Below are 16998 nucleotides of genomic sequence, written 5' to 3' on the forward strand. Positions count from 1 at the left end.
ATGGAGTTTCATAGAATTCCCTTACCTATGAAAATAATAGTAACAATTTAAAAAAGCGTTAATAATAACCACTGCTTATAAGAGTAACTATAACTTTGTTTTATTTGCAAGTAAGAATGTAGAAATCTTTCACGGTTTTATTGGAACATTTGAAACCTCCCTGAACAGATTATGTTGCCGTACATTAGGTACACATTATACATCAACAAACGAATTACAATTATAATTATACAATCTTCGAAAAATGAATAAATAAACTTGACAAAAATTATACGATAATGGAGGAATATTGTTGGAATTGTTTGTTTTTCGAGAGAAGACGAATCCTTCCATCATGTTTATATCTTCTCATCCGTGTCAATACTTTTTTATTTTTTATACAAAAATACCAGAATTTCCACTTAAGACGATCTCTTAAAAAAAGATTAAAATACTTTTTCTTATAAATACTTTCTTACTTTAAAAAGCAAAGTGCTGTCTAAAATGACTTTCCAAGATAATGCCTATACAGTTTTATACACTTCTGTATCATTTCATTACGTTACGGAATAAAAACGAAAGCAGAAGTGGCGAACGATTTTTTAAAATTTCAAATTGCGCAAGTTGTTCCTCGTAGGTACCTTTTTGTTTCGTAGAAAATTCGTTTCGTCGCGAAATTTACATTTGAATCATGGTTAATTTTGCACTCGAGTGGCGTGTCCAAAGACTCGAGCCCGCCGATGCTGTAACGAAATGGGCACGACGTTGCTTACAAATCGAAGTCCTTTACATTACAGAAGAGTACGTGTATACACGTATATTTTGTATATATAGCTAGTACGTGGCAAGTGTGGGAACGAGTAGCCATTTGATAATAAAGAGACGCCTTAGGTATCCGCGCTGAAACCTTTTGATCAACACGTAGCGTACTAAGATTAAAGAGACATGAAAATGGGTTTAAAAATATCTTGTGCTCGAGAGACGGCAGTGTTCAAAGGATTTCAAGAGAAATTGATATTCTGGTATCGATCTGTCGTACTTTATCGTCTTTCTTAAGCGATATTTCTGTCCTAAAAAGATACTTTTTAATTTATAAATATTATTAGTTTTATTGGCGATAAAAATTTGCATGTATTCGCGATCAATATCTTATTAAGATTAAATGCAATATTAAAATACAGATGAATGAATACTCACCGCATACTAAAGATATGGCAATAATCAAATATTTCGATAGCATCGTAGTCAGCCTGATTTCATTCTACGCCAGAGCATGAATTTTTAATCTGGAACAGAAACGTAAATATAAAATATGCATATACCTACTAAATATAAACCTAAGTCGAGTATACATTTATTTAAATAACTGTATATTAAACAAACACGAGTAAATATAAATTAAATAAATCTCTGGCTTAAAGCTTATTTAACAACAGCCCTTTCTTCAATATACGATCTCGTCGATTATTCATCGTACAAATATAGTTTGAATTCTAAATTACGCAATAGCCTTTGCGTTTAAAATTAACCGCAGTTGAAAACCATTTTTCAGAGGACAAAAAAAAAATTAATCTCGCCGCACAATACCGATACTTTTACATAATACAAATGTGGTAATGGAAGATTCCAAGAAGGTAATCATGGTGAATGCATAAATAAATGGTTCTGCTGGGCGTACTTTTCAAACGCTGCACGCTTCATAGCCCTCGTCATTAGCATAATGGATTTTGTGCAATAATTGCCCAAAACAAATACTTTATACGTAATACGTCACGAAAGGCTTATGGAAGGAATATTATTATTCCGTGGATGGGATTGTAAATAATCGAACAGAGAAAAAAAAAAAAGACACGTCAGTTACATCAGTCGCAGAAATAGTGATAGTAAAAATAAGAAGCAGAAGATATTTATTGAATTATAACTACCTCAGGAATATTCAACGTGTTGAAACTTCTATGTTTTCCATCTGTAATTAACATTGGCACACATTTGCAAATAAGGATAATAAATATCTTTTAATTATACGTTCTTCTTTTATTGTTGTATATATCGTTGTAAACTTGAAAGGATCTTAAAGAACGTTCGTTTTTGCAAAAAGATGTATCTTTCTTTATCTCATTAGCGAAAATGAAATAAATTGTGTGATCTTTGACGTTATATAAATTTTTTTATTAGAAATAAACACGGTTAATAGATTTAAGTATAACAAATATTATAGGAATTTTAGAGAAATTCTTGTAAATTCGTTTTCACGACAGTGGTAGCGTTTTTACGTAATTAATATCATTGTGTACGACGTTTAATATCTAAATAACGGCTATTTCAATCCGATACTTGTATAAGGAAGTAATATATCATATTATATAACTTTTTGAAACTTTATTTTGTACTTTGTATGTAATTTATATAACATTTTACACAGTTAAGTATACTCATTTCTATTCAATCTTTTGCCAAAATTTGTATGCTGAATTCTTAATCAACATAAATAATTATCCCCGAAAATAACAAAAATAAAATGCAAAAGCGTTCTCCTAAAAATTGCTTTTATTTAAATTTTTTAAGATATACGATCGTATGCAAATAATTTTTGTATCTTCGTTGTCTTCAGATAAGTCTACGTCGTGTCGTAAAATTAAGTCTTTGCAACAGTTGAAACAAAATGTTAAAACTTGAAATTCTTATACATACACGTAATTAAGATCAGCAGATATATCGAGTTACTTTCTAAACACACGTGTGTCGAGTCCTTGCAAAAAGCCATACACACGTTTACTTTACGTCTAATCTTTATATAATTTGTTATAGATCGGCCGAAGAAATGAATTCTTTCCGATTTTTGTGTAAAATGGAAGTTGTAAAATGGAAAGAACTCTAATACGTATATATACAATCGGTTACGAAAGTCTACTGCGTCTATCGAATTTTCTACCTCATTAAAGGAACTAAAAACGCGCGCTTTATCATCAAATTATTCATATTTATGCATCGATGCAATTATTATTAAGATACTTTTAAGCGGAATTAGCAAAATTAAAATATTCAACTCTCGCGGAACCTTGAGATAGAGTTTCATCAGAAACTGCAAAATCTTCAATTTGTTCAGCGACAAGATGATAGCAGGGTGTTTTCATTTATGCTTACATAAGGGAGTGAGGACCTGCAAAATATTCATATAATATTCAATATTTTTACGATTTCGTGTATATAAAAGGTGCGTGTAATGTTCGCGATACTATAATTTATATCTTTTTTATTTCCCGATAAATACGATAGCAAGTAAATTGTGTTACGTTTCAACAATATGTGTCTCAACTCTCACCCGTACCTCGTATCTATTTGACACACTTTCCCAGTAAAAAAAAGTTATCCGGCCATTTACAGAACAATTTTTCTGAAATATTTTTACTTTCCTATTCTCTGTGAAGAATGCGAAATCTCAACAAAATAATTTTCAAAATTAATCACTCGTCTCTCCGTTTCATTGATTTTTTACCGCGTCAAACCGACACCGAGGGACACGTTAAGATGCGAAACTGAAGAACGGGTGAGATTTAATACGTCGAAAGATTCGTGAAGCTAACATCTTGTAATTAATAAATTAGTGTATGTAATTAAGGTTAGTATGCAGAGCCACTCTTTACTTTATATACATGTATAGTACATCATTATAATATGCAACGCATCCTCATGACGAGACGAGACGTATGAATGGCGTCCTGAATGATGCGCTATCTCATCGTGCACATGTACAGAATCGCGGACCGTTGAGAAGGCAACGAAATTATTGCATAAGAACAGTGTTGGTAATCAGTTAGCGTGAAACAATAGTAAAAGGCAATACCGTTCCAGCTTGGATGCTTAACGGGCATGACTGGAATTTATAATTCTAGATCGATTCGCAACACTAGAAACGATATCAATTTTTCTTCGCACAGAAAAATTGTTTACTCATAGAAATCTCTATTTACGTTTCTCCTTCAAGTTTTAAGGATAAAAACGATTTCGAGCGAAGCTTCTAAATAAATACTAAAAATAACACGAAAGTAAAAATACAGAAAAGAGAAGAATTAATGTTTTTATTTAAACGAATTAATCATTTTTCCTTCTTCGTCTTTTTTCTTCTTCTCTTTTCGTCTTCGTGTTCGTCGAAGCATTCGTCATTGGGTACGGTGGCGGTTTTATGGGGAATTTTGATAAGAGTATTTTATAGTAAATCGACGAAACCAATGTTAGAAGTATCGTGAGTTCATAACCTGTTCCTTTCACTTGTATTCTTTCAAGATATTGCGGCAAGGTGTTCGTATAATCCGCACGCTTGCGGTAAAAAGCGCGAGCGATCCTTGATTCGCGCGTTACTATCGCGAAACGCTGCAATAATAGGAAAGCTGAAAAGTAATTATTGACAATTCGCGTGTTTCAGCGATTTGTCATGTTATTTCGTTCGCGCCAGCTATACGAAACGTATCATCTTTTCAAATAAAGAAGCTGACACGGTGACTAACAAGCGAAAATTCCACTTTGCTTTTCACTTTGCTTCTCGCTTGTTTATTCGTAAAACTTGGATTATCAGTGGAAGGCCTTTTTTTTTTAATATCGAATTTTTATTTTCGGTACTTCAAGGACTACCGAGTTTCAAGTTGTCATTCCATACGTACGCGGTAAGGAGTGGTCTCACAAATGGATCTCTACGCCACTGTGATACCGCTTATACAAACAGGACACGTTCAAAGAAACGTTAGGGTGCATTCATACAGCTGAAGCAAACAGTGTGCATGAACATTTCGTTATTCGCCCTGACGCAGTATCTTTTCTTTTTTTGCAAACCACAATTTGCAACCAACGTGGTTGGCTTTTCTTGGTCACACGTAAAATCAACTATCAACTTTATACACACATACATTCGCTTTATCGTGATGTACCAGATGTTTTAATATTTTTCAGTATTTCCTCTATAATATGTTGTAATTAAATTGTTTATCCTGTGTCTGGAATTCTGAAGAAGCTTGGAACTTCCAAGATTCTTCAAATCTTAAGAAATCTTATAAACAACGCAGAACTTTTCAGTTCCGGCTTTGAGATAATATTTTATAATTCGTATAATTCGTGTGCGTTGTATTTTAGAAGCTTGGAATTATCAGGGTGTTTCCAATCGACGAATATCGTGTCTTTTTGCTCGTTCAAATTACGTTACGAATTTTCGGAAGCACGTAGATGTTCATACGCGAGGCACGAAGTACTATTTTTCAAAAATTTACAACTTACATATAGAGCGACAAGAGACTTCGTAACACTGTTATTAGTAAAATACAAACTTGCAAACGGATTTTAAATCAATTTTTTTTGTCTTGCAAAAAAGATGAAATACGGCTCGTTATTTAGGGAAAACCGAGAACCTAAATTTACATTGCAAATCGGCATTACAATATTTTGAATTGAAATGTGATTCTATAAATTATCGTAACGTGGATAACTGTTAAGTACGAAGTCACGGATTTCTCTGACGTAATCAAGCGTATTACGAAATACGAGTTAAGCATACGAACAACGTGAATTGAATTAATAATAAATTGAAGTAATATTTAGTTAAATCGTTCTCTGGCTTCTGGCTTCTTGCTTCTTCGAGTAAATGGGTTTTCATACATCAGTGTCGTTTTGCCAAATATATTTTTCGATTATCATCTTTAACGCGTTCTTGTTGCGGTTTCCATATGACAAATACCATGTTTGGCAGAGTGTCGAGTGTTAGGTACTTAATAATTCAGACGAACACCATTAATCAACTGTTGCTACTCGTGTCTGAAATATCCAATAAACAATTCTTCCATTAAACCGTGTGTAACGGTCCTTCTACGTCCTTCGAGATCGTCCTCGAACAGAACTACAACTATACACGTGCAAATTGCAATCTCATCTAGTTTATTGAGAAATAATATCGTTAGACAATACCATTGTCAACGTAAGAATAATTATCGATGATGACGGCAACGCGTCGATGTAACCGCGATATCAATGACAGTATATAATGTGTCTCGGAAAAGTACTTGGACACTTTCTATGGAAAACTTTCATACGTATGTATATTATACGCGTTTAAAATTTCATTAACACTGCAATCAGACTATCATGATCATGTTGAAAACGTACATAAAAATTGTAAGACGTTTATTATAAACATACGTATATATATACCAAAAAATTAGTATACAGTGTGAAGGTGTCTTAAACGTATAATAAGCGTTAAAGATGGTCCCACTCAATATCGAGGCTTGTTTAATGTAATGGGATATCGACTGTTTAAATACTTTTCTAATCTCTGTAAAATATACGCTTGCGTTAAATACGTTGCAACTTCTTTATACATTTTCTATGTACAAATTTTGCTCCTCTTATTTCCACGTTCTAATTGTAAGAATACAGTTCCATCTCTCAGAGGCACGGGAACAATTTGTATAACTTGAAGGGAAGACATGTCACAACGATGTCACAACTTCGGTTTCTTCATATTTCATACAATCGTATCGTCCAGATGGAAAAAGAAACGATAACGAGAAAGATATCGAGTAAATTCCTGGAATTTCTTTTTCATAATCGTAACGAGATATTCGGTAGAATCTGTTAACGCACGTTGATCCAAACTTTGCTCCTCGATCGGTTAATAGTTGCGGTACAACGCGTAAATTCCTACAAAACACCCTGTACGTGTTACCCTAGATCGGAATTCCTATTCAAATCGATTGTAAATTCTTTAGAAAACTTTCACTTTCACCGTGAAGCCGCAAGAAGTGTCGAAGCAGGCTGATCGAAGTTCATAAGATTCTACGAGATTCGACGTAGGATTTCGATGAAAATCAGGGTGTCCGTAGCTGGTCTCGATCGTTCACGTGTCCGTTGCATTTCCTCGTTTGGCGCAACACTCGCTGCACCGTGCGTTTCGCAAAGAAAAAGTGAGCGGCTAGCCGACTATCTCGGAGGCATTCACATATCTCCCTCGAGCGATTTAAAGCTTGGATTTATGTCGTTCGATCACGTGAAACTTTCCGCATGAGTTGAACGAGATACCTGGACGAACGCTATCCGCAAACTTCACCCATTATCTGTCATTGCCCTACTTTTGATGCCACTTTGTCATTTTTACTCCTCGTTACTCGTTCGCAAGCAGCCTGCCGATATTAAATTCGAGCATTTTGATCGATTCGTAGCAACGATATTTTAATTTGTCCGGAATGTACAAGCGAGTTACGAGTAATTAGTAATTAGAAACAGCAGCTACTTTTCTTCACGGAATCCACAGACGAACTTAGATCATCTGTTGAAAAACGTAGCGATAGTTTATTTGACTATTTGCTATATGTATATGCTATTACAAACATTGACTACTTAAATATCACTGCTTTCAATTTAACGACGAAAACCTCTTTATCGTTTTAGAGGAACCTTGTTCGTGTGATTAATAACTCAGATACCAAAGAATTTGAAGAGCTTGTCAGGCAACAACGTTTAACGGTTACAAATGTTCTTTCATTACTGTATATTAGTTTTTTGAAATCAATTTAATCGTATGATATTCTATGACGCACATAGGTACGACGATTATGAAAAATAAAAGCATTACCACTACAGTTCGATTTATCCGGAATTTTGTAATTGAAAGACATCTTGCCATAAATGAGGGAGAACAGCCGCGGTAATTTATTCTACTAAATGCCATTAGGTTCCGCCAACTGATTAATTCAAAAGCTAGTTTATGTCCTCTGACAGAAAATTATAGATCAACGATAGGAAACTTCGCATATATTGGACTTACACGCAAAACGTTTCAGTTTGTCTTTTTTTTTTTTTTTTTTTGTTACCGGTTTATCATAATGATGCTTCGTTCATACGACTTACGGATTAAACACGAATATGATAATCAGAAAGTAAATCTTTCGAACTTAACTGGTCGAGCTAACAATAAGTTCGATAGAACACACGCGATAATTTGCGTTCGTATGTAACTGATCGGACGTGTCTACATAATGACGCGAAACGAAATTCATACAATCTCGTCACCAGGTCGTTGTCGTTTCTTTCAAGGCCATTCAGCAGAAAATGTACATACTCGCGATCGAACGACCATCCCACACGTGAAAACGGACTGTCTTTTCGGTTGAACAAACCTACCTATCGGATATCTCAAACGAGACGTTCACATTTGCAAACTCTGTGACAGCGTTTCCGATAGAATTTATGAATACGAACTTTTAAAATTTATGAATACGAACTTTTAAGATATTTATCTCCTAATGTCTTCCATATTTTGTCGAATCGTTTCTTGGACGGAAAATAATCAACGTCAATATACAAATTAAGGTTTTGCCCTTTGGCAAATTGTTCAGTACTTTTAGCCCTGAGTAGCAAATATTTCTATTCTAGAAATTTATATTCTACAAAATCGCTTGTTTATTTGTTATAAAATACATGTTTACGATATGAAAATTTGTTTGTCTTCCGATCAGCAGATTCGTTTCATTGCGTGTCGTATTAAAATGCTCCTGTTTAGTCATAAAATGACATGGAAATCCGAAAATCAACATAGACGTGCTTATCACGTTTCCCTCCTGCGATCTTCGATTCAAGTTGACTCTTCCTTATACATATGTGTTATATGCTAACAGATAACTCTTGTAGAAAATCAATTTTTGTAATATATTGTGAAACTTTACTGGTACGTTTTGTATAAATTGTTACGAAGATATTTATTTTTTCAAAGTTTCATGATGTTTAATTTGCTTTCAGCGTTCGAGTAGATGTTAGGTATACATCTTACGAGTAATAAGTACCTACGCGTGCTGGGCTCGAATTCGACATCTACACAGAGAACGTGTTAAGATTATCCAAATTTACACATCCATTGACTCATACATTATTTAGTAAGAGGACGATGCTTAGAAATGTAATTTGCATGTAGGAAGTTTATCGCAACAAACGCATATTTTTCGACCTTAAATGTGATATATATTACAATATAAAAAGAAGAACGTACAAATAATTGAATGGATATCTGTTCCAAAAAATGTAGAATTAATCCGATTAAATCAATTAATGCAGATAAAGTGCTTAAATTTCTGACTTATACAGAGACCATTTAGGACAATGCACGCGATATCAGTTTAAAATTACACGTTACCCACGGTCATATATAATTACATACAACGTACTGTCACTTCCTTGAATGCGTTAAAACCGGTCATCAATGGAGAACGGGATTTCTGGCCAAGATCCAAGATCATGGTCATTTGGTTGACCATCGACCGGTTCCAACTATGTATTACACCTTCCTCGATTCTATTTTCGTAAGATCAAATTTCACCAACAATGATCACGGTTTCGAAAGTATCTTTTTCCTGCACTTATGTACCTTCTTTCTACATGCCTATTAAATTACTAAAAGCCTATTCCAATCTGCTCATTTAAACGAGGATTTTGAAATGAAGAATATTAATAGGAACGAAGCGCAAATGTATATTTATCAATTGCTTCATAATCAATATCGACAAGATGAATATGAATGGATCAACGAAACGGAGTCACGTGAGAAGAGTCACCATGATGTACCCAAATGTAGGTTGTTGCTAACGACATACAACGCTGACATGCAACGTATTTCTCACATTTGACGCGACACAATTTTCGTGCAATTTACTCGGGACAGTCCTACATCTGCGTGACGAACAATGACACGAGATCCGAACATGACAAAATCTTGGGGCAAAGTTCATCGTATAAACGTACGTACGAATTTAAATAATCCAGCCAGAACGCACAGTATACAAATAGGAGAATATCGGAAAATTGATTTTTAAGATTCGTTATTTAAAATTATTATTTCAAATCTGTATCCATCGAAGACACAATCGCGTTAAAGATAGTTTTATAGTTCTTTTTCTTTCTAAGTTAAGAACTTGATTGTCTCTTGTGCTAAGGAGGACGACAGAATCATTGAAGCGTTGAAGTGGAGCATGATTTAAAAAAGATTGGGAAATTACCGTAGACCAGTGCGATGATTAAAATCGCTATATGCCATGATCGCTACTAAGCGCGATAGGCGGTGCCAGTACTAAACGTGAATCTATAGAACTTCGTAATATTTATTATAGCGACGGCTATACGTCCTGCGATTGTGAGAATTCTTAGGAAAGTACTTTCCCATGCATGGTACTTCTTCCATCGTTAAGAGAAAAGGTTAACTACAGATGGTTGAGGTTGTGCGTTGCTACAAGGTAGGTTGCGATTGGCTCATCAAACGCACCCTTATGAAAATAATGAATAGAAACCTGGAGAAATAAACGATTTTGCGTTGTTTTAAAATTTTGCAATATCGTCATCGGAAATAGGATGCAAGTTTTTGTTGCAACAGTAGCATCGACTTTCCTTTGATATTCATAATGAACGTCGTAAATCTTCTTCTGTTCGCTATTAAACTTTTAATGATAATCTAGCGAGTGGCATTTTTACGCGTATTATTTGTATGCTTTGGGATAATAAAATCAGGGTAATAAAAGTCAGGCCAAATAGAGATTCAGAAGGAAGATATAAAACAATATTAAGGATTCGAGGAAAAAATGGCACAAAAAAACGACGAACCTTGCCGGACATGCTTCATAATTTGATACTATCGCCGTGTTTTATTACTTACACACACGTGTCGTTGGCATGAAGAGTGACACAATTAACAGTGAGAAAAATAAGTTTATCGAAAAATCGATTTGAAACAGAGAAGGCTTAATTATTCAACTCATTAACCATGATGAAGTCTTTTGATTTTAAGATTTTTTAATGGCATATTATTTGCGTATATTCCTTACTGGTGAGAAAACGGTTAAAGCAGCGGAACAAGCACAAAAAAAACTATGAATTGTATCGTTCAGAAGTCTCATTAATCGACCCATAAATTATTTATTTCATCTTCTTGTAATAAACAACTTTTTCTACCAAACTGTTAATTATTCGATGGTTTCTTGACTTAATGATTTTATTCCTGGAGAATAAAAGCACTATTTGCCATTCAAATATCTTACCTATACTAGACACGTGTATCTGTTTTTACAAATAACAGAGCGATAAAAACTCTCTATATATATCTATGTATACATTCATTGTATAAGTATGATGCTATGTAATTGATGTTGTATGTATAAATTGAAATAATTCGCTCATTGGTGGCTGTTTTACATTAATTATAAATCTATGTCAGACTTATGAAAGTACATGGAACGTAAGGAAACTGTTACACGTACGAACCATGATCGTTTCTACGAGTTTAAACGTGCAAAACGAAAAAATATATTTAGTTTTAATAAATTTAAATTAATTTAAAATTATTAGTATGTATATAGAACAGACATAATGATTTTTACTATGGAAATTGTATCTATTTTATGTATATGTAATATATGTATTTATTTTAAGTTCGAACGTTCACAATTACTTAATACTATCTTGATAGAAAAAGAAGTATAGCGCTTTCTCGTGCTGAAATTCATGCTGTCTAATAAATGGAATTATAATTGCTTATAATTTTCGATATAAAGTATATAAAAGAAAACGTACATCTCTCTGATTTTCGCCTGCAGTTACAGTTACAATCTTTTTTTCTCTCAAGTTCATGGTAAAAATTCTGATACGAATATTTCGTCTACTCGCAAGGTCAAGAATCATGGCCGGTCGAGAAGCCGTTTAAGTTTTATTGTAAACATTTTCATTCCCGAACCGAGGTCGCATATTTTTGCATGAACAACTGGTATCGTACGAGGACTTCTGGTTCCTGAGACAAGGAACAAGCTACGTCAACGGCAGATAATAAAATTCCATACGAACCATTCAAAACAAATTCTTTAGATTTGAATTTAGATAATCAATTTGTCAACTACGCATAGATTATACGCTACACGTATAATTTCAACGTTTCTATTTGATTTATTAATATTTGTATTTTCTATTACTCTTGCTTTGATCCAGACATACTTTTCACATCCAATTTACTGAATTTAACAATGCATTTTGTAGACGCAAATGGACGTATATAGTATCTATCCTTTTGAAAATGTATTGAAGTTTTACATAAAAAGAATTTTACACTTAACGTTAAACGTCTATCACTGCATTATCTATGTCGTACAAAATCTTTTCAAGTTTCATTAATACTCCCACGATTATACTGACAAAATTTCTAATTTGTAATCTTTTAGTGAACTTGTACAAGTTTTATAGAGCACTTATTGCAAGTGTACATGTAGGCAGAGAATATTTTTCCAGTTAATTAGTTATTAAGTAGCGAATTAAATGAAGCGCAACCACAAGTAAAATTCGCCGAGGCGATTAAAGAATTTCAACGAATTTACAAGATTCCAATGAAATTCATTTTTGTCGATTTCTATATCTTATGAGAAAGTAAGAGGATCGGATTTGTACGGTCGGTAATTGAATCGAAAAAATATGTATTTGCAGGAATGCGCATGGAGGCACCTTGCACGCACCTTTTTTTATGGCTGCTATCGTAACTCAATGAGAGGGAACTTGGGTGGTTGTAACAGCGATTCCCACATTAAGAAGTCGCTATGTTATCCTGTGAACGATCGTTGTTTGAAAGCAGTTCCCAGCTGGTGTGATTGTTACGAGAACAATCGCCGAGAATCTTCCAATTGTCAAGAGCCAGTTCACATCTAACGATTAGATAACTCATTCTGAATTCCGTGACTCCACGCATCTCGGCATTCACGATTTTCATTTCTCCGAGACAATGTTACAACGAGCCGTAAATCAACGATACTTGTTCGCCTCCTGCGTTTAAAAACCTCTCTTTAAATAATCTACGTTTATTTATTCAAAACTTTCAAAGGCTGATGTTCGATGCCGTTAAAGTCTAAAAGGGGATTTTAATTAATTCCATTGAGAAGAAAGTTGATTTTCCAGATCTAAATCTCTACCATAGAATGCACGATAGATGTAATGTCGTTAATTCAATGTGTACGAACGATTTTATGATATTGCGAAGAAGAATATTGATACTTAGATACTTCGAGCTTCATCATTTTTATATGTATACGTATATATATATATTTTATTAATTCTTTTCTTTTATAGGTTTACGTAATTTTTCTTGTATGTGCGTACGCTTATCAGTCGTAAATATTTTATCCGATTTGTAAATTAAGAAGAAATTAGTGGTCGATAGCAACATTTATCATTTTCTTATACTCTTATAATCTTATGCTTTTTTATAATCAACGAATAATAATTTACTTATAATCATTCATCATTAACCATTATTAATCATTGATCGTCGTTTGTTTAAAAATTGACCAACAGTGTGTTAAAGTTTCAAATCGCGTCGTACTATTTATATAAAATTTATGGTATAAAATATTACGATACGATTTGACATTGTAAAAGTAAGGAATAAAATCATCGCAGTTTGATTTATTCGTGATTCTGTAATTAACATACATCTCTCCAAAGATAAGCAACTATCGGAATACCTTTGAAAGGGTACTGTATCTGCGCAAAGTCACAAGATATTCCTTCAAATGCGATCGTCGTTATGTTTCCGAATAAAAACTTTATTTACCTTCGGAAGAACGATAATGCAAAGAGGTGACGAAAGGGGGCTATAATTCCCCGCGTTCTTGAACTTTTTAACAGCGTCTGATTCACCATGACACGAGGCAAACTTTCAGAGAAAGGAAATCGGAACGTTTTGTAACGCTGTCCCACGTTCCCTGGTACCATTGCCACATCGAGTCTAGTTTTAGACATTTTTGGACTGGTAACGTTGCCAGCGTGTGCACTTTAGCCCGTAAAATTTTTTTCTTGCCGTTTACGGAAGCGAGTGTTATTTTAATTACTTCCCGTTTCGAGCGCGCAGTTTTGGAGCGGCGATCGACCTGAATTCTTTTCCTCCGGTTTCTACCAAACACCGGATGAATCTCGATAGCGGAAGCTTGATTTCACTTTGGAGCGTCTCTTACGGCAAGTCGATTCTCCATTTCCAGTTATTACAACCATAGTGTCGCTAATAATTTTGCAGTTGACGCGACGTTAGGAGATCCAATTAAAAAAAAAAAAGATTAACACAAACAAAAGATTAAAGTAATTGATAAATTATAACAATTAATGAATTACCAAAATTAATTTTCTATGAAGAAGAATTATTAAAAATTTTAATTACCGGAGAGAAGAAGGTACAATGAATTCTAATAATCAAATATCGGACAGAAGATTATACCGAATTATATTTGAGACAGTATTATAATTATATTAAGACCTTGAACCTCCTGGACCATAAACACGAATTTCTTTTACATAAGCATGCACTTAACTGCGTTAAATGGATATTAGTTTGCATGGGCACGAAGAGAAGTGAAACGCGTCAATCTTTGTGTTTACAATTTCGTTGTACCTTTAGGTGTGGCTAATACGTATGCAGCAAACAACAGAATATCCTATAATGGTTTTTCTATACCATGTTATATCGCAAATGCGGTGCACGCAATGCTTCAACGATGATACCGTCGTGTAGGTCGTGTTAAAAAATTATTTTCTGGCAAAGTCGGTAATCAAGGTATGACATCACGACATAGAAAGTGTAAGAAAGTAGCGGCTCACATCTTCAACCGAGACACAACCGACGAATCTTTTTCTTGTAAATATTTAATGTTAATTCGTCTTCTGTAAAAGAGAACTGAACAAGTTTAATCGAACGTTGCAATCGCCACAAATTTTTTAATATAAATCATCTTTCAAAAAATTCTAGGACACGATCTATCTCGATCTCAACTCAATATTAATTAAACAACGAAACCCAATCTCACAACCGAGTCGCTAATAATCTATCATAGTGTTTGACGCTACTGTGATCAATTAATCAAGAAACGATATTAGTTTCGTGCTAGCTACTAATGACATGACATTGACAAAGAACGAACGTCGTATATCAATGATAGGAAAACGACGAAAAATATAAAGTAGAAAGAACCGCATGAGAACTTCAGTATCGGGTAGCTTCATCTGATCCATTGCTTCCGCTTTTCTTCCTCGGTTACAAGTGAGTAAGAGAAAGTAACAATCCTTTCACTCTTCAAATCGATAAAATATCCGAATATGTTTATGAATAGACGTCGTTATACTACATTTTATTCAAATCTTATTCCTTCCGATCTCGTCCTCATGCGTATACAAATTTCACGTGTCTAAATTGAAGTCTATTGTATTCTCGTAATTAAATCAATTACATTTCTGAATTACATTAGGATAATATCTTCGGTTAAAACATTGATTTTAATTATACTCCATTCTAGAGGTCAAGAATAAAAATTCTTTTTAATATTTCCCGTAATAGCCTTCGACGAGTGATATTCGAAAGAGAATTCGTTTACGCCTAAATGTGCATACGTTGTAGAATTAGAACTTAAGAGATTGGCTATTAATAACGTATCGGAACATAGTTAGCAAAGAAAAGTTGCTGTTTTGATAGGCGTGTGACGTGCAATGCGTCGACATACGGTAGATACCGACAGAAAGCTAGTTAAACATTCAAGATAATATTTGTGCTATGTATCACTTCGTCAATAGGTAAATTTCAAATAAGAATATCGTTGCCCAGTTACTACTAGCATCATCGTTTCACTCGATTACTGGATATATCTACATTATATACATGATTAAATTAGAATTTACAGGTATGTTGGAAAAAGCTTAAACAAGTATTTTACTTCGTGCTATAATATATGCAAAAAGAGAAAAAGAAAGTGGAAGCTGAAATGACACTCACATAAAATATTCTATATTACTTTTTTCTCAAATTATATATTTATATTTACTATTCTTTCTAAAGTATCTTCTATAGCAAAGAAATATTTCATTTCTGTGTCTCGTACATCGAAAACTTTATACTACGATAAACGATACCTTCAAGTCCAAAAAATGACTCGGATGCAAATTTAAAGTTTAACGTGTACAATCCACCCTGTACACTTACACGACACTACGTAATACATAGTGTCACGTTCCTACTATTCCCCATAAAATACGTATTTCTCTCTATCGTTAAAATTCAACCACAAGACGCCTGGCACCGTAGAATTAGATATCAAGCGTATCTCTTACTCGAAGTATCCTAGCCGGATAACAGAAGATTCTGTTACATGAATTGTGTTCTCGTGTGGGACGAGAGTGCAATATTCGCAAAGAGAGCAGTGAACGTTCGCACGCAAAGTGCCACACGCAGTCCTTGTAAAATGTAAATGGATCGTGGTCACGAGTAGACATCAAACGTTGCACGTGTCTATACGCAAATATCCGCGTGGTAATACGCCGCACGTGACAACCGGCGTTAGAATGCAAACGATCTCGCGGAATGTCGATTTCCGATCAATCATTAATGCCTTCGAACGGAAAGCCGCAAAGTAGGTTGGCAAAAATGTTTTGCAAAACAGAAAAAATCGTTTTCTCGTTGTCGGACACGCGTCACACGGTTTCCTGACCTACTTCGAATCTTCAAAAGTATACGTGCAGTACGAATGAACAGAAATAGTAACGCGCAGCGGATTTCGCCTGTAAAATGCTGTGTAAATCTATAAAACTTCCGATTCCTTATTTTTAGCTTTTGGAAAATAACTTTCGAGTCTAGATCAGCTTAGGTATACCATAATTCAATATCGGCAAGCAGTAAACGTAAATAATAAATTGCTTTTGCTGTAATAATAAATCGTAAAATTACGATTGCTATAATATAAATAATGCACAAAACTGATTCCTTAACTGTTTTGGGACCGATATAGAATTAAAATGATAATCTTGCAAGAGATATAAGTACAGACAAATTTTTCCAAATATTCTTAACGCGTAAATCAGTGACGAAAGTTAGGTTTCCATATAAACGACTTAATTTGCCTTGCCTAAACAACTGAACTCTTTGGCTGGCCGAAGATTAATTAAATTACTAATTATGTTAGAATTTCCTCGATTTTGGAATCTTTC

At 34.1% G+C, this 16998-nt stretch overlaps 1 protein-coding gene across 3 annotated transcripts in view; it reads right to left on the reverse strand.

The window, feature by feature from the left end:
* Positions 1-16998, reverse strand: part of LOC122566303 (flocculation protein FLO11) — a 30017-nt gene that overhangs the window by 9500 nt on the left and 3519 nt on the right. For 2 of the 3 annotated variants that reach the window (XM_043723399.1, XM_043723400.1), the window contains one exon: positions 1177-1265. In XM_043723399.1, the coding sequence (XP_043579334.1) occupies positions 1177-1219 (43 nt within the window). In that variant the 5' untranslated portion in view covers positions 1220-1265. Of the gene's footprint in view, positions 1-1176; positions 1266-1904; positions 1946-4235; positions 4326-16998 lie in introns of those variants that run through there. The other variant, XM_043723401.1, reaches the window with a different exon arrangement.

The sequence above is a fragment of the Bombus pyrosoma genome, linkage group LG3 (genome assembly GCF_014825855.1).
Source record: "Bombus pyrosoma isolate SC7728 linkage group LG3, ASM1482585v1, whole genome shotgun sequence".
NCBI lineage: Eukaryota > Metazoa > Arthropoda > Insecta > Hymenoptera > Apidae > Bombus > Bombus pyrosoma.